The following is a 26,099-nucleotide window of genomic DNA, read 5'->3' as shown; positions in this document are numbered from 1 at the left end:
ATTAAAATATTGAAATATAAAATATATAATTAAGATATTTAATCGCCATAATCACATTTTGTTCATAGTTAACTAAAAAATAATAGCGATTAATTGCATATAGATATAATTTTCGTCTTCAATAAGTGTACCCTATACCGATAATTTTCTAGTTTTAACCACTTGAATGGACAATTAATTTCTCTTTAATGAAATGTGTTTATGAAATTATGCTCTTTTAAAAAGGTCAACACAAAAGGGACAAACGCACTTTTAATGAAATTAAAAAATGTTTTAACCTTCTCTATTTATTATTAAAATGTAATATTCAGCCTGCTAATCATTCTGTAATTTAGGACTCGACCAGAACATGATATAAAATAATTTACACAATATTTCAGCCATCCAGGAAACATGACAGAAATAATGGAAAACCACTGCCGAAACTGCCGATTTCGCTTAAGGCTAAAAATAAAGTGTTAAAAAAAATACCTTTATTTTTCTGATTTTGACTAAGCTCATTCCTCAAGCTGAAGGAGCATAAATAGGCCGAGTATGGCAAAAAAGGCACATCACAGTCAAAATGAACAGTAAATTGCACCTTTATTTTTTAAACTAAATGAATTAAGGAAATATATTTTTAGAAGGAAGGTTACACACACCTAACTTATGAATACATCAGTAATTATTATAAGTAACCACAACTAACTCTCTCCCATGAATGGAGGGGGAGTCACACACTTTTGGACGGACGGGGCAGAACCAGCTTGAGCCCGATGTCGACCACGCAGGACGGCATGTACGAGAGCGGGATCCAGAGCAGCTTGGCGTCCCAGCCGGCGCTGTAGCGTGTGCGCGGGTACACGGCGGTCAGGGCGTGCTCCATGCAGGTGGTCACCTTGGTGAGGTCGGCGTCGCAGATGGCGTTCATGATGAACCGCTGGATCTTGATGTCTGCAACATCAAAACGTCATCGTTCGATTACACACGTGGAACATTCTCGCACCGGGGTCCTCAATTTAGACTTTTAGTTAGATTGCACAGTTGTTGTTACCTTCTCTAGCTCAGGGGTTCTTAACCTTTTTGACCCCGGGGCCCAACTTTTCTACTACAGAGGCCCACACCAAGTATCTTACTCCTTAATCATATTTAATAATGATATCTAATTTACTTTGTCAAATGGTCAGGCTGATTACAAAAATAAACCCCAATCAAATATACAGCAAAAGAAGTGATTCATAAAAACTAATGGACATTTTTTTACAAACAATTACACAGTGCTTAAATAGATAAATTATATATGAATTAATAATAAATAATAATATATAAGTTTCTTAAATAAACATTATCATTTAGACTCATTAAAGCTGATGAAAAAAAATTACATATCTATTCAAATGTAATACAATTATTACAATTTACAAATTAAGTTGCACTAAAATCAATAAATTCTAACGAAATTAATAACAGATAATAATGATAATCATGATATATGTTTCTTAAATAAACATCATCATGGAGACTCATTCAAACTGATGAAAAAAAATTACATATCTGTTAAAATGTAATACAATTATTACAATTTACAAATTATGTTGTGCTAAAATCAATAAACTCTAACTAAATTAATAATAGATAATAATGATTTCGTGATGTATGTTTCTTAAACAAACACCATCATATAAACTCATTGAAACTGATGAAAAATAAATTTTGTCATGATCCGTGGTCTGGATCATGTTTTGTTTAGTTATGTTCTGTTAGTTTTGGACTTCTTTAGTTCCCGTTTAGGCCTCCTTGTTTGCTTTTGTCACCATGGCGACTTATTGTGTTCACCTGTCTCTGATTAGTGCTCGCCCGCTCACCTGCTTCCCAAGCACTAATCAGAGGCATTATTTAAGTTGCCTTTGCCAGTCAGTCGGCCTGGCTTCATTGTTTACGTCACGTTCTGACCAAGTAAGTGTTCATGTTCTATGCCATAGCTTCTGCTAACTAGTAGTTTCATGTGTTTTAGGCACGCTTGCCTTTTTTTTGTTGTGTTGTTTGTGTTTTTGGTAGTTGAGTGATTTATGTTAATAAATCCAATCCTACCTTTACGCCTTCATCCGGAGCCGTCTTTGCATCTTGAAAGAACAACCGCGCAGCAAGCTGCGACCCCCCCACCCCCCATCGTGACAAATTTACATATCTATCAAAATGTAATACACTTATTATAATTCACAAATTATGTTGTGCTAAAATCAATAAATTCCAACAAAATTAATAATAGATAATAATAATCATCATGATAAATGTTTCTTAAAAAAACTGTCAACAAAATAAATAAATAAATAAAACTGATGAAAATCAGATTAAACCATTTAATCTAATACAATTATTTATTAGCATATAGACAAGTGCCCAATAATATATAATTATTGTAATTCCCCATTAATTCCCATATATTCCCATTAATTCCCATGGACGGTGTCCAACTTTGAACAATCAAAAAAATGGTCAATATTTCCAAACGTCACGAGCTTAACTTCCTGTGGGAAATTTACCGGAAACCTTCCACCCCTTTGCAACCCTAGTCTGGAGGCCGGTATATCTGATTTTTAGGAACACTAATACAAAACCTCACAACAATGTCTGATTGAATGCTAAAAACGTTATGACAGACCGCCTGAAAAAACGGAATGGAATTTAAATTTTTTTTACTGAATGAGACACCAGAATGTACATGAAAATAAAGAATGTGGGATTTACAATATTAACTATGAACGATAAAACACTGAATATTGACAACATATGAACGTCACACCCCCTCTCGATCGACATATTTTACAATCAAGCGAAACGCAACAAAAATGCAACAAACACAGCGAAATAGGAACGCAAAGGGTAAAAACAATCCCCACCTACAATCTGATATATCTGCTATATCACTAAGCTTTAGAACTTTGCTGTAAAAATCTCCTTCCGCGTCTGTCCCTGACAGCCGCATTTCAGGCTAGCCGCTCTGGAAACGCTCTGTGGAAACGCTCCCCACCCACACTGCTTGGTGCCTCGTCTGAGCTGCTGTGACTTAGATTACCATAGTAACTAATTAGATTACCATAGTAACTACTATATCATGCAAAAGCGCAGATTCCAACCATTGAAATACTTTGTATAGTTCAAAACTTACGGTCATTTGAAAACATCACTGCACATCATAATGGCAGCCACAGTTTCCATCTTAAAGCTCTAAAAAAATGATTTGGGAATGTCCGGCGGGCCAGATTAAAAAGCTTAACGGGCCGCATGTGGCCCCCAGGCCCTAATTTGCCCAGGTCTGGTAAAGGCAAAGGAAAGGTGAAGCTACAGACAATTGTTTTCTACACATACAATGTATTATGCACACTTACACTTATCAAGGTACTTGTCTCCATAGCTGGCTTGCACTTCCGGACTGAGCTGGTCCCACAAGCGATACAGTTCTCTCTCGATGGGATCCAGGCTGGTCACGGCGGTCTTGAAAAAGCCCGGTTCGATGATGCACACTTTCACTCCAAAGTAGTTGATGTCTCTCCTGTGCACAAAAATAGACTACTATTAACCACAACATATAAGTGTAAAAAAAAAACAACAACATTATGATTTGTACATTTTCAAAATGTGCTTGTTCTATTTTTAAACAAAGAAAACAATCTGAAGTTGTCTTTATTTTTAAGTTATCGTGCAGTGATTTTACCAGTCCGGCCCACTTGGGAGTAGATTTTTCTCCATGTGGCCCCCCCATCTAAAATGAGTTTGACACCCCTGCCGTAATATGATTGTTCTTGTTGCTACAGCTTGGTTATTATGCAGGCTACGGAACGTAAATGAAGTATTTTTGGTGGTTTTTCGATGCATTTTCAGAGTGATTTCGAGGTAGAATGGATTGCTCCCATTAGCTGCATCACCAACCACCTAGAACGAGCCGATTATTACAAATTAGAACGTAAAAAACACACAAAAAAATTGGTCTTCTCGTCTCTCATAATGATTGTGAATGATAGGCAAAAAAAAAAAAAAAAAAAAAGTGCAGTTCCCCTTTAAATTGAATTAAAACAAAGTTAAATACCATCAGGGTCAACAGCTTTGTTATTAGGGCTAAACAACAAAGAGCCATTGTTCCTGGCCCAGAGATCCTTTCAAAGAGCCTTAATCCTCGGTCACACGCTGAGGCCCTTTCTCACCTGAGGCAGTCGGAGAAAGACTCCACAGCAAACTTGGAGATGCAGTAACCGCCGCCATTGGCCGCCACCCTGCCCAGCACCGACGCCACGTTCACCACGCGCCCGCGGCCCTTCTTGACCAGGGGCAGGAAGGTCATCGTCATGGCGATGGTGCCGTTCATGTTGACCTTGAGCGTGCTGTGGAAGTCCTCCACTTTCATCCACTCGGTGGGGCCCATGGGTAATGAGCGGCCAGCGTTGTTCACGATACCCCAGAGTCCTAAGTGAAGAAGAAAGTCAATATAATAATATGCGTTACAAAGTACTTTATCTTTTCTTACTAAATGTATTTGTTCTTTCCATTTTGACATTTAAAAAATACTTGTACTGAATGCAACTGCATATCTTTTAAACTTTAATATTGTCTAATAATCCAACAAAATATTATATATCATACATTCCAACTTTGTGTATGCAAATAAATACTTAAATATCAACAACATATATAACAAAAGGTGAAAAAAATTATATTTATATTCTAGTTTCTTCAAAATAGCCACCCTTTGCTCTGATTACTGTTTTGCACACTCTTGGCATTCTCTTGATGAGCTTAAAGAGGTAGTCACCTGAAAGGGTTTTCACTTCACATGTGTCATAGTTTTGATGCCTTCAGTGACTATCTACGGGGTAAATAGTCATGAAAATAAAGAAAACACAATGAAATGAGAAGGTGTGTCCTTACCTTTGGACTGTACTGTATATGTTTCTTAAATAAACATCATCATTTAGACTCATTAAAACTGATGAAAAATCTATTTAATCCAATACAATTATTTATTACAATTTACAAATTATGTTGTGCTAAAATACATAAATTCTAGAGATGTCCGATAATATCGGCCGATAATGCTTTAAAATGTAATATCGGAAATTATCGGTATCGGTTTCAAAAAGTTAAATTTATGACGTTTTAAAACGCCGCTGTGTACACGAACGTAGGGAGTAGTACAGAGCCTAAACCCTAAAAGCACTTCCTTTGCGTGCCGGCCCAGTCACATAATATCTACGGCTTTTCACACACACAAGTGAATGCCATGCATACTTGATCAACAGCCATACAGGTCACACTGAGGTTGGCCGTGTAAACAACTTTAACACTGTTACAAATATGCGCCATACTGTGAAACCACACCAAACAAGAATGACAAACACATTTAGGGGGAACATCCGCACCGTAACACAACATTAACACAACAGAACACATACCCAGAACCCCTTGCAGCACCAACTCTTCCGGGACGCTACCACCCCCCTCCGCACCTCAACCACGCCCCCCCAACCCTGCCCACCTCAACCTCCTCATGCTCTCTCGGGGAGAGCATGTCCCAAATTCCAAGCTGCTGTTTTGAGGCATGTTAAAAAAAATAAAGCACTTTTTGACTTCAATAATAAATATGGCAGTACCATGTTGGCATTTTTTTCTATAACTTGAGTTGATTTATTTTGGAAAACCTTGTTACATTGTTTAATGCATCCAGCGGGGCATCACAACAAAATTAGGCATAACATTGTGTTAATTCCACGCCTGTATAAATCGGTATCGGTTGATATCGGAATCGGTAATTAAGAGTTGGACAATATCGGAATATCGGATATCAGCAAAAAAGCCAATATCGGACATCTCTAATAAATTCTAACTACATCAATAACAAATAATAATAATCATGATATATGTTTATTAAATAAATTAAAGTGCAAATGAAAATACAGCCTCACCCCTTTAGTCATAATTTTTGCGCTGAAGAAACTTCTACATGACTTTAAGAAACCCAATATAATAATAATAAGCGTTAAAAATTACTTTATGTACTTTTATGTACTAAAAGTACTCTGCTTGACTTTTGATTACAAAGCAAGTTATCCATCAAATTGTGCACTGTAAAAAATTAGAATAGACTTTACCCTAAAATTCCGACGACTGAGCTGCCAGTTTTGTTTTGTTTTTTACAGTAAAAACAACTTTGGTAGCGTCTTTCCATATACAGTAACACACTATAAAAACAACAAAACAAAACCTGGCAGCTTTGTTGCATGAATTGTACCGTAAAAAAAAACAGTGTTAAGGTTTCTCCATTAAATTTACAGTACTATGCTGTATAAAAAAGAATACAAAATTTACAGTAAAATGTTTGCGCCTGAGCTGCCAGTTTTTAACAGAAATATCTAAAGATTTTTTTCATAGCGCATGTAAAAAAGAAAATAATAATAAATTATACACATGTATTATACATACATTTCTATTCATATATTATTCACTGTTAGAAGTAGGGCTGTGAATCTTTTGGCACCATTCGATTCAATTCGATTCTTGGGGTTGGCGATTTGATTCAAATCGATTCTTGATTCAAAACCAATATTTTTTAATATCATTGGCTGGCAGTTTTATGATTAACTTCCTTCTTAAAACATATAAACAGCTCTGATGATACATTTCTATGCTACTAAAAAGAAACATGTTTTTGTTTGAAATTCTACCCAAACATTTAAAAAAGTCAAATACAAATAAGTATACAAATAAGTATACAAAGAAGTATCCAACACTTCTCTTTTCTAAAGTAAATCTGTACAGCAGATATGATCATCTACATCAGGGGTGTCAAACTTGTTTTCATTGAGGGCCACACCACAGTCATGGCTGCCAATAGAGGGCCGCTTGTAACAGTAAATAATTAATGAATTTGCCTATGAATTAGATTATTTAAAAAATAAATTAAATTACAGTGTAAAAAAAGTCTGTGGATTTTACCTCCCTTTTTTATGGAAAAACTGGCAGCTTAATTGCCAGACTTTTACTGTAAAATATATGATGTTTTTTTTAAATTATTATTATTATTATTATTTTTTTTACAACATATTACTGTAAATGGAAAACATTTTTAAATTGTATTTTGGCAACTCAGCTGCCAGTTTTTTACCATAATAAAATGTGGTACCGTTATTCCAATTACATTAATACACCGCAAAACATCAATCGTGGATTTTACAGTAAAAAAAACAAAACTGACAGCTCAGTTGACAGAATTTTACTTTAAAAAAACAAACCTTGGTTGTTTTTTTCAACGTACAGTAACGTGCAGTATAAACCTCTGTAAATTTTACAGTAAAATCTATTGGTCACTTTTATAGTGTACAATTTGATGGATAACTTGCTTCGCAATCATAAGTGAAGCAGATATTTAAGTATTTATTTGAATTTTTAATAAAAAAGTTTGATAATTTAATATTTGTTGCAATATTGGACACAATTTTTTTTTCTGTCAAAATGGAAAAAAAACTAATAACTTTAGTAAAAAAAATTAGAAAGTAAAGAAAGAAAATGTAGTGTATATTATTGACACAAATTATTTCCTGGCTTTTGTGGGCGATATAAAATGATGTGGAGGGCCAGGCCTTGAGTTTGACACCTGTGATCTACATCAACAATATGATTTGCCTGAGTGGCTGGACAGGACAAGTTTATAAAAAAAAAAATTAATTAATTTACAAAATGTATACATATTTTTTTAGTAGAATAAAAATTGCGATTTATTCAAAAATCCTATTTTTTTTACACTCTTAGGGCAACCATAACTGTGATGTGGCCTTCAATGAAAACGAGTTTGACACGCCTGTTCTAGGTGGAAACGACACATTTAAGTTATGTCAGCAATACTGATGATAAATCTACCCTTTTTATGTGCATGGTATTTTTAGAAATGACAATTGCGAGAAAAAAACTATCATAATCTATTCTCATCAACTGGACGTTTAAAAAAATGTTCACGTGCGTGTATTGAGGAGATTTTGCACATGATAGGAGGGTAAAAATAGATAGTGAAAATAAGAGTATCTCTTCAATCAAATTTCCTGTATTAAAGTGAAAGTAAAAGTACCACTGATAGTCACACACACACTTGGTGTGGTGAAATTACCCTCTGCATTTGACCCATCTCCTTGTTCCACTCCCTGGGAGGTGAGGGGAGCAGTGAGCAGCAGCGGTGGCCGCGCTCGGGAAGCATTTTTAACTTATTTATTTTTTTGATATTGATGCATATAAGGATCGATAGGCCTTGGTGGAGCTCTGTGCTGTGTTGTGTAAACATACTCCTAGCCCCTTCCTGCTCCGCCACTGATAAGAATATGATGATGGTGTGCAGCGTTAATGTTGGTCTTGTAAGGCAGTGGTACTAGGTTTTAAGCTGCGGTTGGAAATGTGTCAGGTTTGCAAAATTAAAATAAATTGTTTGTTTTGCACTAAAAAACAAATGATGAAACTTTTTTTTATTTTTAAATGATTTTACATTTTTAATAAAGTTCTGTTTAGGGCCCTATATTGAGCCCTACGAACTCTACCTGGCAACAGGTGATGAGTGACTCTGAGTCTCTAAAAGTACCACTGATAGTCACACACACACTTGGTGTGGTGAAATTACCCTCTGCATTTGGCCCATCTCCTTGTTCCACCCCCTGGGAGGTGAGGGGAGCAGTGAACAGGAGCGGTGGCCGAGCTCAAGAAGCATTTTTTACTTTTTCTTAATTTTTATATTGCTGCATATAAGGATTGATAGGCCTTGGTGGAGCTCTGTGCTCTGTTGTGTAAACGTACTCCTAGCCCCTTCCTGCTCCGCCACTGATAAGAATATGATGATGGTGTGCAGCGTTAATGTTGGTTTTGTAAGGCAGTGGTACTAGGTTTTTAAGCTGCGGTTGGAAATGTGTCAGGTTTGCAAAATTAAAATAATTTTTTTGTTTTGCACTAAAAAACAAATGATGAAACTTTTTTTTATTTAAAAAAAAATAATTTTTTTTACATTTTTAATAAAGTTCTGTTTAGGACCCTATATTGAGCCCTACAAACTCTACCTGGCAACAGGTGATGAGTGACTCTGAGTCTCTAAAAGTACCACTGATAGTCACACACACACTTGGTGTGGTGAAATTACCCTCTGCATTTGACCCATCTCCTTGTTCCATCCCCTGGGAGGTGAGGGGAGCAGTGAGCAGGAGCGGTGGCCGAGCTCAAGAAGCACTTTTTACTTTTTTTAAATTTTTATATTGATGCATATAAGGATCGATAGGCCTTGGTGGAGCTCTGTGCTCTGTTGTGTAAACGTACTCCTAGCCCCTTCCTGCTCCGCCACTGATAAGAATATGATGATGGTGTTCAGCGTTAATGTTGGTCTTGTAAGGCAGTGGTACTAGGTTTTAAGCTGCGGTTGGAACTGTGTCAGGTTTGCAAAATTAAAATAAATTGTTTGTTTTGCACTTGAATTTTTTTTTTGAAATAATTTTACATTTTTAATAAAGGGTCCTTTATTGAGCTCTACGAACTCTACCTGGCAACAGGTGATGAGTGAATCCGAGTCTCCAAATAACACCTCACCATTATCGCCAACCTCTTCCTTGGTCCACTCCACGGCTTTCTGGATGCTGTCCTCACTGGTCACGTCCAGCAGGACTGTCTTCAAGTACGGTCCCGTCATCCTTTTCAGTTCGTCAGCTCCCTTCTCCGTGAGGCAACCGGCCAGCACGCGGAAACCTTTTCGGTCCAGTTTCCTACACAGCAGGTTACCAAAGCCCGAGTCGCAGCCGGTCACAAAGACGTATTTGTCGGCCAAGTCTTCGATCTCCAGGCTGTCTCTGTACAGCCACACTGCCACCCATATCACTGTGAGGGTGCCAAGGATGTACAGCCAAGCATTGTCCCTGCAGGAGAAGACACGGATGCGACAAATATTTACCACACATATGATTATACAGTATACGTACAGTCGTGGTCAAAAGTTGACATACACTTGTAAAGAACATAATGTCATGGCTGTCTTGAGTTTCCAATCATTTCTACAACTCTTATTTTTTTGTGATAGAGTGATTGGAGCACATACTTGTTGGTCACAAAAAACATTCATGAAGTTTGGTTCTTTTATGAATTTATTATGGGTCTACTGAAACTGTGAGCAAATCTGCTGGGTCAAAAGTATACATACAGCAATGTTAATATTTGCTTACATGTCCCTTGGCAAGTTTCACTGCAATAAGGCGCTTTTGGTAGCCATCCACAAGCTTCTGGCAAGCTCCTGGTTGAATTTTTGACCACTCCTCTTGACAAAATTGGTGCAGTTCAGCTAAATGTGTTGGTTTTCTGACATGGACTTGTTTCTTCAGAATTGTCCACACGTTTAAGTCGGGACTTTGGGAAAACCATTCTAAAACTTTCATTCTAGCCTGATTCCTTTACCACTTTTGACGTGTGTTTGGGGTAGAGATGTCTGATAATATCGGACTGCCGATATTATCGGCCGATAAATGCTTTAAAATGTAATATCGGAAATGATCGGTATCGGTTTCAAAATTATCGGTATCAAAAAGTAAAATGTATGACTTTTTAAAACGCTGCTGTGTACACGGACATAGGGAGAAGTACAGAGCACCAATAAACCTTAAAGGCACTGCCTTTGCGTGCCGGCCCAATCCCATAATACCTACGGCTTTTCACACACACAAGTGAATGCAATCATACTTGGTCAACAGCCATACAGGTCACACTGAGGGTGGCCGTATAAACAACTTTAACACTGTTACAAATATGCGCCACATTATGAACCCACACCAAACAAGAATGACAAACACATTTCGGGAGAACATCCGCACCGTAACACAACATAAACACAACAGAACACATACCCAGAACCCCTTGCAGCACTAACTCTTCCGGGACGCTACAATATACACCCCCCGCTTCCCCCGACCCCCCCACCTCAACCCCGCCCCCCTCAACCTCCTCATGCTCTCTCAAGGAGAGCATGTCCCAAATTCCAAGCTGCTTTGAGGCACGTTAAAAAAAAAAATGCACTTTGTGACTTCAATAATAAATATGGCAGTGCCATGTTGGCACTTTTTTCCATAACTTGAGTTGATTCATTATGGAAAACCTTGTTACATTGTTTAATGCATCCAGCGGGGCATCACAACAAAATTAGGCATAATAATGTGTTAATTCCACGACTGTATATATCGGTATCGGTTGATATCGTATCGGTAATTAAGAGTTGGACTATATCGGAATATTGGATATGGGCAAAAAAGCCATTATCGTACATCTCTAGTTTGGGGTCATTGTCCTGTTTGTCTTTATTTTAGTTTTACTTATACAACCCCAGAAAGAAGTATGGAATCACCGGTCCTGAAGGATGTCCATTCGGTTGATTTAATTTTGTACAACAAAGAAGATAACAGACGTGACACAAATGTATAGTCATTTCAAATGGTAGCTTTCTGGCTTTAAGAAACACTAAAATAAATCAAGAATATTGTCATTATCTGGCAGCTCTGGTTCCTGGGTCACGGGGCGGAGACACCTGCGCGCACACTTGATACTCATTTCTTTATGACTACTTAAGCTCTCCAGTCCATTCACCCGGCGCCAGTAGAGTCCTGATGGTTCACCCTCACAGTCGTGTTCATTTCCTCTGCTGTGGCTCCACTCCCGCTTCTCGTTCCTGTGGCTTTGCCCCATCGCTGCCGTGTAGTGTTAACAGTTTCCTCTCCACACCATTTGTGTGCGTTTTCTGTTTCTCCTACTCTGGCTAAGCCGTCCGTGACAAATATAAAATGTGGTAGTCTAACAATTTCATTTTTAGATCAAGCAGAGTAAAAAAAATATGGAGACACTCAAACAATAAACAAAAAAACACTGCAACACACTACTTGTAAACTTTATCTGATTGCTGTTGTCAGATCAGCTTTGCAGGTTGGAGTCTTGTCATGGACCATTTTCTTCTATTTCCACCACAAATTTTACATTGGATTGAGATCCAGACTAATTGCAGGCCATGACATTAACCTTATGTGTCCTTCTTCAAGGAAGGTTTGTCCAGTTTTTGCTCTATGGTAAACTGCATAATCATATTGAAAAATTATGTCATCACCCCAAACACCCTTTCCATTGATGAAATAAGTGTCCAAAAAGTCAATGTAAACTTGTGCATTTATTGAAGCGGTAATGGCAGCCGTCATTATCAGACATGCAGCCCCATATCATTAATGACTGTGGAAATGTGCAGGTTTTCTTCAGGCAGTCGTCTTCATAAATTCCAAACAAAAGTACCTGCATTATCACTTTGTCTAATGCCGATTCACAATACATCACTAAATACGACTTTTATTCAGTCATCTGTAGTCTATTACTGTTTTTCCTTTGCCCATTGGAACCTTGTTTTTTTATGTTTGGGTGTTATTGATGGCTTTAGTTTAGCTTTTCTGTATTTAAATCCCATTTCCCTTAGGCAGTTTCTTACAGTTGGTCACAGATGTTGAGTCCCGTTTCCACCTCTTTGTTCTTCATTTGTTTTGCTGTAAATTTTCTGTTTTCAAGACTTATCGCTTTAAGCTTTCCGTATTGACGCTTTGATGTTGCCCTTGGTCTCCCAGGATGCTTGCCTCTTACAGCCTTCCCATGTTGTGTGTACTTGGTCCAGGTTTTAGACACAGAATACTGTGAACAATCAACATATTTTGCAACATTGGGTGATGATTTACCTTCTTGAAAAAGTTTGGTAATCTTCTCATTAGTTTCAATTGACAACTATTGTGTTGGAGCCATGATTCGTGTCAATCCACCTGGTGCAACAGCTGTCCAAGGTGTGAACACTTCTTTTTAACTGCAGACTAATCAACAGGTTCAATCTGATATAGGTGTTAGCTTTGAAAATCAAAATTTACAGGGTGATTCCTTACTTTCTCTCCTCGGTATTGAGTGATTCCATAATTTCTACTGTGCTTGATCAACAAATGGAACCATTACTGAGTACCACAATTTATTTTCTTGATTTATTTTAGTGTTTCTTAAAGCCAGAAAGTTGCCATTTGAAATGACTTATGTTTTCTGTCATGCCTGTAAACTGAGTGAACATCCTCCAAGTTTGGTGATTCCATAATTTTAGCCAGGGGTTGTATACAAGGATAGTCTGTATTTCTCAAAGCATATCTTTGATGTATTAATTTCTTCTTTTAATAGTATTATTTTCTTCACTGTGTTCTCTCCTAAACAAATTGTGTTTGTATTGTCTTCAAATTGTGCTAATTTTAAGTCATTTTGTAACTTTGAAAATGTTGTTTACATAGAATTTAAACAATTTTGGTCCCAGCGTTGATCCCTGGGGTACGCCACATGATATATTTAAAGCTGCAATATGTGCAAAATTTGCCTAGTCTCACGTATTGCTTCCTGTTGGTTAAGTAGCTTCTTACCAAAGACCTGGAACTCAAGACCAGCCCTTTGACAGCATACTGTTCCAATGTTTTTAAAAAAAGATATTATGGTTAATTGTATAAAATGCTTTTGTTAAGTTCATAAACGCATAATATTGGGGTTACTTCATTGTCTGGAAAAACAGTTTAATTCAGGGGTTCTTAACCTTTTTGACCTCGGGGCCCAACCTTTCTACTACAGAAGCCCACACAAATATTAACTACGAATTAGGAACCTTACTCTTGATTTTATTTGTATTCAATAATAATATCTAACTTACTTACAGTTTACAACCTTGTCAAATGATAAAAAAAACCATGTGTTAATTATCAAGGCATAGGTCAGGCTGATTACAAAATAAATACCCATCAACTATACAGCAAAAGAAGGGATTTATAAAAACTGATGAAATATAAATGTACACACAATGACACAGTGCTTAACTAAATAAATTCTAACTAAATTAAAAATAGATAATAATGATAATCATCGTATGTTTCTTGAATAAACATTATCATATAAACTAATTGAAACCGAAGAAAAATAAATTGACATATCTGTTAAATTTAATATGATTATTACAATTTACAAATTACGTTGTGCTAAAATCAATAAATTCTTACTAAATAAATAAAAGATAATAATGATAATCATTATATATTTTTCTTAAACATCATCATATAAACTCAATGAAACTGATGAAAAATAAAATGACATATCAATCAAAATGTAATCCAATTATTAAAATTTACAAATCATGTGCTAAAATCAATCAATTCTAACAAAATTAATAGACAATAATAATAATTATATGTTTCTTGAATAAACATAATTATATAAACTCATTGAAACCGATGAAAAATAAATCGACATATCTTTTCAAATTTAATACGATTATTACAATTTACAAATTATGTTGTGCTAAAATCAATAAATTCTAACTAAATTAATAATAGATAATAAAGATAACCATGATATATGTTTCTTAAATAAACATCATATAAACTCATTGAAACCGATGACAAAAAAATTGACATAACTGTAAAATTTAATACGATTATTACAATTAACAAATTATGTTGTGCTAAAATAAATAAGTTCTAACAAAATGAATAATAGATGATAATAATCATCATGATAAATGTTTCTTAAAACTGTCAATAAAGTTGAAGTGCAAATGAAAACACAGCTTGACCACTTCAGTCATAATTTTTTGCGCTTAAGAAACTTCTACATGACTTTAGTGCTAAACTTCTTCTGTTTGCTTGATATTGTCATTACTGCCACAAATGGTGAAAAAGTGTATTACAACTAAGTACCACTGCGTCCCATACGAATCACAGATGAGAAACAGATATTTTTTGGCGACCCTCGAGGCCCAACAATGGGCCCAGGCCCTATGGTTAAGAGACACTGCTTTAGTTGACTCGCTCTGCATCACAGTATGTAGTCTATCCAGAAACATGTCTACAAATATTATAAAAAACGTATGGCATCGTTGAAACATTACTCAGTATTACATGTATAATATGTTTCTATACATTTTTTTTTCACCACAGCACCATCTACTGGATTTGGTAAGGTACTGCTCCAGTTTAGCCACTGCAAAATATTCCCTTTATTATATTCAATGTTTCTTACCCTAAAAGATCATAAACAAACTCCATGTTGCCTCCAGGGTCTGAAGTAGACGTGCGGTGACCTGGAGGACTGTTAGTGGGGGAAAAAAGAAGTTGCCAAATCAGAAATGAGTTGGGAAAAACTGCAATAAATCAATGAGTTAATCATAGTCTTGATTGATTTTGTAACGTTGCACAGAAGCCAGTCCTCTTAGTGGAGGATCTCAATTGTACATTTCAGTTTGAGCCACATGAGAAATATTTGCCTAATACTATTAGGAAAGACAGAAAGGCATTTGTGAGGGATGGAGAGCCAGAGAGATGGGGGCCTGCATTGTTGGCAAGTATAAACATAATTAATGCCCGTGACGGAGCTGCTTACAGTACATGCTGCTGGAAACCGATTACTTTCCAGCCTTTACTATTCAAAGAAAAACAATCATTTTGTAGGCTCTGGTTAGTATTTAATTGATCGATTGAGTCTTATCATGCTGTACTATTTTAGCCCACTTTAACTGGATTTTTTCTTATTCTATATCATTGTAAATAATGGTTAAAATTACTTAAAAACATTGGAAAAAATGAAGAAAATGTTTAATGTGTTTTTTTAAATAAATTAATGACTTAATTTAATTACAGGTAATGTGTAGTTTTTTGAATCAAGGTGGTCAATAAGCAAAAAGTCCAACAAATAACATTAGCGAGTGTATGAGTAATAATTTCATCCTACCTTTTTCATCTACTTGAAGTTGGACGTTTTTTTGCCTTTCCCACTGCGGTTTTTGCTTGGGTCCTTGCTCAAAGGAGGCCGCTGAAAAAAAGAGTCTTTCACTCCCGCTGGCCGCGCTTTATCCCTTAGGACAAGTCCGCAATTAGTAATCCCAAATCCATAAGCATTTGGTTTGTGCACGTGTGCACCTTGAGAAAAAGAAAAGTGAGAATGAGCAAGATAAGCCAGCTCACTGCGTTGCATTACTTTTAAATAACTGCGGGCTCATTAAAGTTTTCTTTTTATGTGAACAAACACAATAAGGCTTTATGATAAAACATACTTAATGTAATCTTACGTGTTAATAAAGCCTTTTATAAAGGATTAAATCTTAAACCTGATGTAAAGAGGGGGATATTGTTGCAGCTTGTTTGCAATTATTCTATAAATAACGACGGCTGAATTTAGTTTTCAAAAATTCAATCCCAGTAGTTTTGTAGGAAATCCTACTAAAAACTAAGCACACCTGTACTGTATATATTTGGATAGTAGTACTGTCTTTTTCATCTAAAGCAGGGGTGTCAAACTCATTTTAGATCCGGGGGCCACATGGAGAAAAATCTACTCCCAAGTGGGCCGGACTGGTAAAATCACGGCACGATAACTTAAAAATAAAGACAACTTCAGATTGTTTTGTTTAAAAATAGAACAAGCACATTCTGAAAATGTACAAATCATAAAGTTGTGGTTAAGAGTATTCTATACTTTATGTGTCGTTATTTTTACTTTCTGAATAAATTACGTGATAATGTTCATCAGTCAACTAATTGGTGTTGATTTTCAATCTATCAAGATAAAAAAATATCTAAATCAAATAACAGGATGTTATTTATGTAGTTTGCTCATTTCCTCGACTGGTGCACTAACATCATGTTTTTTTTTTACATATGTAGCAAAATCTACAAAGATACAAAGGATTGCTATTGCGACATCTAGTGGACACATTAAGAACAGCGGTTGCTTTCATTAAAAAATTTTGGCTCATTTTTATACATGGAAAACTCATCCCGCGGGCCGGATAAAACCTGTTTGCGGGCCTGATCCAGCCCTCGGGCCGTACGTTTGACACCCCTGCTCGAGAGTGTCTCCACAGCAAGGCAATCATATTTGATTTGGCAGTAGCGTGTAACGTTACACCGCAAAGGTATGCATATTAGTATCATGAAATACCTCAAATTAATACATACATTTTAAAAAAACTAACCAACTAATTTTCAAGTATGTAAAGTTAAAAAAAATGTTTTATAACCCACAGTACATTATGTAAGAATACGTCAAGTCTTACAGCCCCACAAATACCTCTCACTCAGGCAACTCAACAGCTTTGTGTGTAGTAAACTTTTTTCTGCACATTCCACAAATTGACGACTAAGCTTTTTTAGCTTCTGAGAATAAGATTTTAATGAAATGAACACATTTTAGTTGAGTAACAAAGCCAAATTTATTTTCGCTATTTTCTTTTTTTTTTTTTATTAAAACAAAATAATCACAGCACAAACTTTACAACGGATATTATACATTAAGAATTCCTTAATACTGATAACCATGATCCTGGAGTAGATGTATATAAAGCATGAACAGACACAATAGTTAGTGCGGTTTTCCAGTTGTATTTATAAATAAGCAGATATCCTCACCCCATTTTGTGTTCGCACTACGACATTTCTCTGCAGACCCCTCGGTGCTTTCCTCTTTTACAGTTCTTTGAGTCAATCCAACTCTTCCAAAGGACATCTCCAAAAGCATCTATGAGGTCGCCGGCTGAAGCTGACCCTTGTGTACGTACTCCAGAGCTGTAGCGATGGTCCTCATGTCCATCTCAATACTGCGGGCCCAGTTCTCCACATCGCCAATTTCCTGTTGCAAAACAAGGTAAAACGGTAACTGGTTTGTATTCATGCAGCCCTTTATTGTACCTGGAAAGATACCCAAAGCGCTTTACATGATACATCACATTCACCCATTCACACACTGATGGTGGAAGCTACCATGCAAGCTACCCATCGGGAGCAAGGGTGAAGTGTCTTGCCCACGAACACAACAGTTGTGACTCGGATGGCGGAAGCTGGAATCGAACCTGGAAACCTTGTGTTGCTCTACCATCTGCGCCACGCCACCCCAAGTATGCAATTTGTATCAATTTCCCCTCCCTCTCCTGGCCCCCAGTGACCTGCACTTACTGGTACTATACATTGATTATTAAAGCCATTACTTCTACACTGCTTTATTACAGTTATACCCTGACTTACTGGCTCATTTTGAATCATTCCTATTATTTATATTGTGGAATGTGGCAGCTGTCATTTATGTCTTGTAAGCAGAGGTGGGTAGTAACGCGCTACATTTACTCCGTTACATCTACTTGAGTAACTTTTGGGATAAATTGTACTTCTAAGAGTAGTTTTAATGCAACATACTTTTACTTTTACTTGAGTATATTTATAGAGAAGAAACGCTACTTTTACTCCGCTCCATTTATCTACATTCAGCTCGCTACTCGCTACTGATTTTTATCGATCTGTTAATGCACGCTTTGTTTGTTTTGGTTTGTCAGACAGACCTTCAAAGTAGGATCAATCGCATGCCTGCGTTTCACCGATCAAATACAGTCACAGGTGACGTTTGACTCCGTTTCACCAATCAAACAGAGCCAGACGGTCACATGATTAACAAGCTTAAGCTTACATGAACTCAACGTCAAATCTGAGGAAGCACATCGCGGTAAGTAACGTTAGTAGATATTTTGGCAGTCACCGAAGGCTGATGTTAGCTTCCCTGCTATGAATCACTGTCAAATGTACATCGTGTGGGGACATTTATTAACGCACTGCAGCCTCCCTCACTCACTCAGACAGACAGACAGACAGACAGACAGACAGACAGACAGACAGACAGACAGACAGACAGACAGACAGACAGACAGACAGACAGACAGAGACAGAGACAGAGACAGAGACAGACAGACAGAGACAGACAGACAGAGACAGACAGACAGACAGAGAGACAGACAGACAGACAGACAGACAGACAGACAGACAGACAGACAGACAGACAGACAGACACAGAAACACCAATCAGTGTGTTCCCAGGTACAGCCCAGACCTATCAGTTTATGGTTTGTGTAAAGGCTAACTTGTTATTTTCCTTTGTAATCTCTGCCTACTGAGCCAATGGTGCAGTTAAGTTATTGTGGCTCTATTTGCCTTAATTTTTTTAATGTTAATGTATTATTATTTAATATATATTATTGTTTTAGTTGCTTAAGAGATATTCCTGGCTCTGAATTTGCTCATTGCTATTTTTATGTTTTTGTGCATTATTTGTTGCTGTCCTCATTAAACGAACAGGTTACTCATCAGTTACTCAGTACTTGAGTAGTTTTTTCACAACATACGTTTTACTTTTACTCAAGTAAATATTTGGGTGACTACTCCTTACTTATATTTGAGTAATAAATCTCTAAAGTAACAGTACTCTTACTTGAGTACGATTTCTGGCTACTCTACCCACCTCTGCTTGTAAGACACGTCTTTATTACTCTCACTTGTGCACTCATGGGTAAATAAGTACTGTGTTCCTGTTTTTTTTAATTATGCCTATCGTTACAATCATAATGAGAGACAAGAAGACGGATGTATATATTTTTTTAATGCACCCTTACTCGTAAATTAAAGTCTGCTTACCACAGAGTCAATGAGAGGTCCTTTTTTCCGCTCATAAAGCCCTCTAAAAAACATCCAAAAAGCGGCAACAATACTCCATTTACATTTCATGACCTGAATTTTCACCAGGTATTAATGATTTTGTTATTGCAGGCGCTGACACAGAAAAACTATTTTTAGCGGTACATTGTCACAAGAGCACTACTTAGCTTGTTGCTGCATCATCGGCTGGTGAGCTGCCTTCTTGCACCGGATCTCGAGATCAGTGTTTCTTAACCATAGGGCCGAGGACCATTATTGGGCCGCCAAGTAATATCTGTTTCTCAGCTGTGATCCGTACAGGCCGCAGTGGTACCTAGCTGTAATTCATTGTAGCATTCAAGAAAGCGGTTATTCATCCTCTACTCAAAAGACCTAACCTCGACCCTGACCTCATGGTAAACTACCGGCCGGTGTCCCACCTTCCGTTTATCTCGAAAATCCTTGAAAAAAATTGTCGCACAGCAGCTAAATGAACACTTAGTGTCTAACAATCTCTGTGAACCCTTTCAGTCCGGTTTCAAGGCAAATCACTCTACGGAGACAGCCCTCGCAAAAATAACTAATGATCTATTGCTAATGATGGATTCTGATGCGTCACCTATGTTGCTGCTTCTTGATCTTAGCGCTGCTTTCGATACCGTCGATGATAATATTTTATTAGAGCGTATCAAAACACGCATTGGTATGTCAGGCTTAGCCTTGTCTTGGTTTAACTCTTATCTTACTGACAGGACGCAGTGCGTCTCCCATAACAATGTGACCTCGGACTATGTTAAGGTAACGTGCGGAGTCCCCCAGGGTTCGGTTCTTGGCCCTGCACTCTTTAGGATTTACATGCTGCCGCTAGGCGACATCATACGCAAATACGGTGTTAGCTTTGACTGTTATGCTGATGACACCCAACTCTACATGCCCCTAAAGCTGACCAACATGCCGGATTGTAGTCAGCTGGAGGCGTGTCTTAATGAAATTAAACAATGGATGTCCGCTAACTTTTTGCAACTCAACACTAAGAAAACGGAAATGCTGATTATCGGTCCTGCTCAACACCGACACCTATTTAATAATACCACCTTAACATTTGACAACCAAACAATTACACAAGGCGACTCGGTAAAGAATCTGGGTATTATCTTCGACCCAACTCTCTCGTTTGAGTCACACATTAAGAGTGTTACTAAAACGGCCTTCTTTCATCTCCGTAATATCGCTAAAATTCGTTCCATTTTGTCCACTAGCGACGCTGAGATTATTATTCATGCGTTCGTTACGTCTCGTCTCGATTACTGTAACGTATTATTTTCGGGTCTCCCTATGTCTAGCATTAAAAGATTACAGTAGGTACAAAATGCGGCTGCTGGACTTTTGACAAGAACAAGAAAGTTTGATCATATTACGCCTATACTGGCTCACCTGCACTGGCTTCCTGTGCACTTAAGATGCGACTTTAAGGTTTTACTACTTACGTATAAAATACTACACGGTCTAGCTCAATCCTATCTTGCCGACTGTATTGTACCATATGTCCAGGCAAGAAACCTGCGTTCAAAGAACTCTGGCTCATTAGTGATTCCCAGAGCCCAAAAAAAGTCTGCGGGCTACAGAGCGTTTTCTATTCGGGCTCCAGTACTCTGGAATGCCCTCCCGGTAACAGTTAGAGATGATACCTCAGTAGCAGCATTTAAGTCTCATCTTAAAACTCATTTGTATACTCTAGCCTTTAAATAGACCCCCCTTTTTAGACCAGTTGATCTGCCGTTTCTTTTCTTTTCTCCTCTGCCTCCTCGCCCCGGTGACCATGGATGAAGTGCTGGCTGTCCAGAGTCGGGACCCGGGGTGGACCGCTCGCCTGTGCTAACCCGTCTCTGCTTGGGATGGTCTCCTGCTGGCCCCACTATGGACTGGACTCTCACTACTATGTTAGATCCACTAAGGACTGTACTTTCACAATATTATGTCACTCGACATCCATTGCTTTCGGTCTCCCCTGGAGAGGGGGGTTACCCACATATGCGGTCCTCTCCAAGGTTTCTCATAGTCATTCACATTGACGTCCCTTATGTGGGCTCTGTACCGAGGATGTCGTTGTAGCTTGTGCAGCCCTTTGAGACTTTTGTGATTTAGGGCTATATAAATAAACATTGATTGATTGATAATACACCTTTTCACCAATTGTGGCGGTAATGCCAATATCAAGCAAACAGAAGAAGTTTGTCGCTAATGTCATGTAGAAGTTTCTTAAGCGCAAAAATTATGACTTAAGTGGTGAAGCTGTGTTTTTATTTGCACTTTCATTTAAGACAAGATTATCGATGATAAATGATGATTACTGTTTTTCTCTATTATTAATTTAGTTAGAATGTATTTATTTTAGCACAACAATATCTGTAAATTGTAATAAATAAGTGTATTCCATTTTATTAGATATGTAAATGTATTTTTCATCAGTTTTATTGAGTCTATATAATGATGCATATTTAAGAAACATATTTTTATTTATTATTAATTTAGGTACATTTTACTTATTTAAGCACTGTAATTGTATGTAAATTATTTTTTCATCAGATTTTATGAGTCCCTTCTTTTGCAGTATATTTGACTGGTATTCATTCTTGTAATCAGCCTGTCCTAAGACTTGATAATCAACACAATCATTTGATAAGGTTGTAAACTGTAAATAAATTAGATATGATTATTGAATACGATTCAAATCAAGGGTAAGATTCCTAATTCAGAGTTAATATTTGAGTGGGCCTCAGACCCCTCTGTAAGGTTAAGAACCCCTGTCCTAGATCATAAATATTGTCTCTCACATGGACAGTACAAGGATGAGGACACAATCTGACAAATTGGTCCGTTTTGGCATCCAAATTAGACCTGAAAATGCCGAGAACGACACGAAAAGACTCATGGTTCCAAAACACCTTTTTTCTTCGCGAGGATTATTCTTCATCTAAACGGGAATATATCAACATTTTAGCAGTCAGCATCCTAATAACAGCAGACATTGTACAGTAAGTTATGTTTTATTAAGTTTGTTGGCATGAAGTCTGCAATGAGTAGTAATCAGTGATATAGTCGAAGGAAAAAGCAAACAATATGATTCGTTTTTTACATTAATGCGTCACTATATGCTTAAAATGCTCAAAATACATAAATATTACTTATTATTATGAATGTGCCTGTTACTACATTACATATTTTCTTATAGTGTGTATATAAAACGTTGATGAAGGTGTTTGGATGTTTTTTTTAAAGCGCTTTATTGGCAACAACAAAAAAAAGTGGATCCCCTATAATAATTTCTGTTATGATTTTTGTGGGTTGTCATTAGAAACTGGTGAAGAGGAGGATTCAGCGAATCAAGTTGCGCACCAGTCTGCGCCCAACTCTTTCAAAAAAGATGAGGTGTAGTACAAAAGTACCGTACTTCAACACGGATCAGAGTACTAACATTGTCTGATTTTTGGTGTAAGGTGAGCTCAAGCACAGTACAATTGGCATAGTGCAGAAAATTAAACGGAAGCTCGGGGGGCCAAATCTAGCCCGGGAATCACACCATACTGACCCCCCCGAGTTCAGTTCAAATCTGGGAGACACATTTGTGCAGCAATTTCCCCAAAAACTGTGCTCTGGTTGTATAGAGGAACTTGGACCATTGTAAACACATTGAGAGTTAAATGTTGCTAGCAAACATAGAACAAACTGAGGCGTTCCTGAAGGCACCCAATTAAGTACTCTCCTTTTTGGCAGTTACAATTGTTTTCAAAGTCTAATTTATGTAACTAAGGTGGAGCTGTAATGTGCTTACAGATGCAGTCAGTCATAATTTGTTCAACTTCTTTAGTTATTAGTGGTGTTCCTGAAGGTTCTATTTTGGGTCCTCTTTTTTTCATAATTCCACTGCCTGCCAGTTCAGTTAAAAAAACTTGGGACTCACGTTTTGGCAAAGATTTTTAAAAACACTGGAGTGCTGTCATAAAGATGATCTTTGACTAGTTTTTTTTTTGTGCAGAAGGTCCTAAAACAGCTGAGTGCTCCAATAACACAGACAAAATAAATAGACCTGTTGAGGTGGTTCTCAGGAATATAAAAAATAAGACTAATAGTCAGGTACCCTACCCCCCTCCGTCCTTAATTTTCTGAAAATGCGGCCCCCAAAACAATTTAGTTGAATATCCCTGGCCTAGTGTGAGTACACACCATACAGGAGGGGTTTTCAGTGTGTCTTTCACACCTGTGCGGACACGTCTCACCTTCAGGGCCTGATTGAAACCCTCCACCATGCTGATCCACTGTGCAGTTTGCTTGGAAAATTGACCAGCCTGCACTTGGAGTGTTTTCACCTCATGGTCAAGCTTGCGCTGGTTAACATACGCCTGTGCAACTCTGAAAATGAGAAATATGACTGATTGTACAGTAGATCAAGCTAACTAAATGCATTTATCGTTTGGAGACGGTTAGATTCTGTGTAAGATGTAACACAATGAGGAGATTCATACCCGACGTTGAGATGGTCCACCAGGGCTTCCGTAAGACAGGTGGCTGCGGAAATTGCTTCACGTCTGCGCCGTTCTGTAAAAAGCAAGAGATATACCAAATTAAACCTACACCCAAATATTAGGGATGTCCGATAATATCGGACTGCCGATATTATCGGCCGATAAATGCTTTAAAATGTAATATCGGAAATTATCAGTATAAGTTTCAAAAGTATCGGTATCTGTTTCAAAAAAGTACAATTTATGACTTTTTAAAACGTCGCTGTGTACACGGATGTTAAAGTTAAAGTTAAAGTCCCAATGATTGTCACACACACACTAGGTGTGGTGAAATTTGTCCTCTGCATTTGACCCATCCCCTTGATCACCCCCTGGGAGGTGAGGGGAGCAGTGGGCAGCAGCGGTGCCGCGCCCGGGAATCATTTTTGGTGATTTAACCCCCAATTCCAACCCTTGATGCTGAGTGCCAAGCAGGGAGGTAATGGGTCCCATTTTTATAGTCTTTGGTATGACTCGGCCGGGGTTTGAACTCACAACCTACCGATCTCAGGGCGGACACTCTAAGCACTAGGCCACTGAGTAGGTTTAGGGAGAGGTACAGAGCGCCAATAAACCTTAAAGGCACTTCCTTTGCGTGCCGGCCCAATCACATAATACCTACGGCTTTTCACACACACAAGTGAATGCAACATACTTGGTCAACAGCCATACAGGTCGGACTGAGGGTGGCCGTATAAACAACTTTAATACTGTTACAAATATGCGCCACACTGTGAACCCACACCAAACAAGAATGACAAACACATTTAGGGAGAACATCCGCACCGTAACACAACATAAACACAACAGAACAAATACCCAGAACCCCTTGCAGCACTAACTCTTCCGGGACGCTACAATATACACCCCCGCTACATCTCCCACCCAACCCCGCCCACCTCAACCTCCTCATGCTCTCTCAGGGAGAGCATGTCCCAAATTCCAAGCTGCTGTTTTGAGGCATGTTAAAAAAAAAAAGCACTTTGTGACTTCAATAATAAATATGGCAGTGCCATGTTGGCATTTTTTCCATAACTTGAGTTGATTTATTTTGGAACACCTTGTTACATAGTTTAATGCATCCAGTGGGGCATCACAACAAAATTAGGCATAATAATGTGTTAATTCCACGACTGTATATATCGGTATCGGTTGATATCGGAATCGGTAATTAATAGTTGGACAATGTCGGATATCGGCAAAAAAGCCCTTATCGGACATCTCTACCAAATACGTCAAATAATCTTAATATTTGGTGTAACGTGTACTCAGGTTTAATTAAATCATGCATTTACGTTTCAAAACGCTCCATGTTAACTTTTGTGTTTTTAGCATTAGCTAGCATAAGGGCTACCCGGCGCCTCGTCTCGCTTACCCTGGTGCTCCTTTCGCTCGTTTTGCTTCGCTTGGTGCTCCTTCAGCAGGCGAGACAACATCTTCACTCAGCTGGCCGTCGGGAGTGTTTGAAAGCTCGCATACGCGAGAAGAAAAATGTAGTAACACAATAGAACAAACACGGACGCTCACAGATGACAACCCGTCACGAGGTTCGGTGTGATGACGTCATAAATGGGCGCGTCCACGTTGACCCTGAAATAAGTCAATTTTTGTATTTTTACTTTTTATATGATTAAATGATATCATAATTGATTTTTGTGTCGATCTGAGTTATGTCACATAATTTATTTATATGTGTGTGTTTTTGTTTGTTCCGCGCGAATCATGGCTGCCTTCACCACCCCGGAGTTTGTTTGAAAGATGGCTGCTCTGGATGTAAACAATGACGTTTTCTTCTATAATATCCGTTATTATAACTTCTGATTAGTGTTTATGTAGCAGCTATATAAGATACATTGTATGCAATTCATCAACATTATCTCACGTTTTATGTGATTGCTCTATTGTTATTCATTGTCACTTTTATTTTGTAATTTTTTCAGCAAATAGTTCGTGTTGGGAGCATTTGTCATTTTATTTTGAAGTCCTACCTTTTTCCGGTAGTGACGTTGTCGTTCTC

At 37.7% G+C, this 26,099-nt stretch overlaps 2 protein-coding genes across 3 annotated transcripts; both read right to left on the bottom strand.

The window, feature by feature from the left end:
• Positions 1 to 573: 573 nt before the first annotated feature.
• Positions 574 to 17,620, bottom strand: rdh5 (retinol dehydrogenase 5 (11-cis/9-cis)). 2 transcript variants are annotated; one of them, XM_061939787.1, is made up of 6 exons: positions 17,475 to 17,620; positions 15,091 to 15,159; positions 9,583 to 9,905; positions 4,182 to 4,440; positions 3,369 to 3,532; positions 574 to 933 (listed from the first exon to the last, which is right to left on the bottom strand). In XM_061939787.1, exons 1-6 carry the CDS (start codon positions 17,477 to 17,479, stop codon positions 713 to 715), a joined length of 1,041 nt encoding a protein of 346 aa, XP_061795771.1. In that variant the 5' UTR covers positions 17,480 to 17,620; the 3' UTR covers positions 574 to 712. The 2 variants fall into 2 exon arrangements, with proteins under 2 accessions (XP_061795771.1, XP_061795780.1); XM_061939796.2 differs by lacking the exon at positions 17,475 to 17,620 and adding an exon at positions 15,799 to 15,887 and having other exon boundaries at positions 580 to 933.
• Positions 17,252 to 25,518, bottom strand: bloc1s1 (biogenesis of lysosomal organelles complex-1, subunit 1). Its single transcript, XM_061939808.1, has 4 exons — positions 25,458 to 25,518; positions 24,044 to 24,116; positions 23,798 to 23,930; positions 17,252 to 17,694 (listed from the first exon to the last, which is right to left on the bottom strand). The coding sequence occupies exons 1-4, from the start codon at positions 25,516 to 25,518 to the stop codon at positions 17,584 to 17,586; spliced, it is 378 nt and encodes a 125-aa protein (XP_061795792.1). The 3' UTR covers positions 17,252 to 17,583.
• Positions 25,519 to 26,099: the final 581 nt, after the last annotated feature.

The sequence above is a fragment of the Nerophis lumbriciformis genome, linkage group LG03 (assembly GCF_033978685.3).
Source record: "Nerophis lumbriciformis linkage group LG03, RoL_Nlum_v2.1, whole genome shotgun sequence".
In the NCBI taxonomy this organism is placed as follows: domain Eukaryota; kingdom Metazoa; phylum Chordata; class Actinopteri; order Syngnathiformes; family Syngnathidae; genus Nerophis; species Nerophis lumbriciformis.
Note: the sequence above shows the minus strand (reverse complement) of the source record. Positions and strands in the feature narration are given on the sequence as shown.